Source organism: Sinocyclocheilus anshuiensis, unplaced genomic scaffold, assembly GCF_001515605.1.
Source record: "Sinocyclocheilus anshuiensis isolate Anshui unplaced genomic scaffold, SAMN03320099.WGS_v1.1 scaffold2041, whole genome shotgun sequence".
NCBI lineage: Eukaryota > Metazoa > Chordata > Actinopteri > Cypriniformes > Cyprinidae > Sinocyclocheilus > Sinocyclocheilus anshuiensis.
In genome coordinates, this window is record NW_015541069.1 from 583217 (window position 1) to 585451 (window position 2235).

Genomic DNA, 2235 nt, shown 5'->3' on the forward strand with positions numbered 1-2235 from the left:
TTGGCTAGATGCTATTATGAAATTTTATTTTCAACAAGGCATAATGACCACCGTCGCCCACTCTGAAATTAAGCTGGGTGATGTGAATTAAGGCCTACCCACTAACCACTTTCTGTATCCACCACTGACTCTAGGGTTACTCAATAGAGGTGCATGTTGTCACAGGAAGCCATTACATGTTTTTCAGCAGAATTTAAACAGTAAAGCAATGTAAAAAATAAGGAAGTATCAAACCATTTTTATGACCAGCAGATAGTCTATTGTAAATAATAAAATGTGTAAAATTAGATATTTAAAACAAATGCTTTCCAATAAACAATAAATAATACAACTGACCCCAACCTAGCAAGAATAAATATAGAATTTCAGTTCTAGTTAAAATATACCTTGATTACACTACTTTTGTCTGAATGTATACTAATGTGTTTTTTTGTGTCCTGCTATAGAAAAATATATTTTAACTTATGGAGGGCATTTAGCTTACATTTATTCATTTCATAAATGCTTTTTTACAAAGTGACTTACAAATGAGGAAAATCTCAAGCAATTTGTTATAAGAGCCGATATTTATACACAATGTCAAGTTCAAAGTATAAACTAGATTAGAACACAAGTTAAACTGTAAGAAAAACCTGTAAAAAGTAGGGCCCAATGTACTGTTACTGTGAAGGAATAAAGTATATTCAATTTGAGGAGACAAATGTTGAGGAAACAAAGTATGATGAAAAGCTTTGTATGCACTTTCCTTTAGATACAGTAAGATAAAAAGAGAACACACTAAAACAAACACTAATAATAGAAACATGCCAGCAGACGTGCACTTTTAGTCAGAGGACTAAAGGAAGTGCATATTTTTAGTCTGAGTGTGTTTACTCACTCACTTACTAGAAGGCATAAAGAAAGGGGTTCACACAACTGTTGATAAAGAAAAGAGCTCCGGATACATTGTTGCTGACATCTGATTCCCATGGCACTGCCATTAAGACGAAGTTGTTGATCATAGAGGGGGTCCCAAATACGAAGAAGGCCACTACGATTCTGATGAGCAGTTTTGTCAGCCTGTGGCTTCTGAAGGAAGCTGACTGACTTATCCGTTGATGAAGTCGATGGTAGAAGCACAACAGGCTGAAGAGTGGCACAAAAAACATCACTAGAGTCTCGACAAGTAAGACAACTAGTGCTTCTTGTTTATTCATATAATCCTGATAACATTGTTGAAGCCAGTTCTTATTCTTCTTCACGTTTCGGTAATAAAGAGCATAAGAACCTAAAGCTCCGCTTAATGTCCATATTCCAAAAATCAGCCCCTTTTGACCCTTCTGCCCGAGCTTTGCCCATCGCTGTGGATACAGCACCTGCAGGTACCTTTGCACACTTAACAAGGTGACAGAAAGCACACTACTGTAGAGGCTCCAGTACACTACATAGGAAAATAACTTACACAGACCTTGGCCAAAAACCCAGCCGTTCAGGAGGGCATAAATCCACACAGGCAGAAATATCAGACTCAATAGATCCGAGACAGCCAGACTCAGCATCAGTTTTGGGTTGAAACTGTCCTCCTTTATATGTTGGGCGAGCATGACCAGCGCCGCTATATTACCTGGTACACCCAGCGCACAGCACAATCCAAGAACAGTGCTGGATACGAGCTCATCCAGTGTGTTACGGGCAAACAGAGAGCTGTTAGAAATTTTCTGATACTCCATGGTCGTCTGCCAATTGCTGATGTGAATTTAAAGTTTGAGGTTTCCTAGTAATAGCTAAGGAAGAGGAATAGTTTTACTCTCAGTCTGGCCATATAAGGTGCATGAATGTGGTTTGTAAGTTGCACTTCCTTCTTTCTTCCACATCTAAAAATGTGATGAAATGCAATAATGTGTATTAGGGAGTTGATGATGTCACAGTGCTGAGAGGTTGCACGGAGGCCTAGCTCCCGCATCTTTCAACATTTTTTCGACTTTTACCTAGACAAAAAGTTAATTTCACATCTGATTGAGGTTTTATTTCGGAGCAACAACATGTCTAGCAAGGATGGAGGTACTTATCCGACTGAATTAGGTCCAAAAGCCCAACGAAATCTGAAGAGCAGACCCACCGACACAGAGTCACATGATGGCGGGTCCATGCGAATGTGGCTACTCACTTAAGCTTACATGCGAAGTCACGGAGTGCATCAGCAAAGTTTTGGATGAGAAATTGTCTATGTTCACGAATGCTTTGGGTGCTATTTTG

General features: G+C 39.1%; 1 protein-coding gene across 1 annotated transcript; it reads right to left on the reverse strand.

Moving 5' to 3' along the window:
• Positions 1-884: 884 nt before the first annotated feature.
• Positions 885-1709, reverse strand: LOC107690690 (leukotriene B4 receptor 1-like). The gene has a single exon (XM_016489081.1). The coding sequence runs from the start codon at positions 1707-1709 to the stop codon at positions 885-887; it is 825 nt and encodes a 274-aa protein (XP_016344567.1).
• Between the last annotated feature and the right edge of the window lie 526 nt (positions 1710-2235).

What these genes read in the sequence shown, in the direction of transcription:
- LOC107690690 (XM_016489081.1), bottom strand. Translation starts at nt 1,709, where the DNA reads ATGGAGTATCAGAAAATTTCTAACAGCTCTCTGTTTGCCCGTAACACA.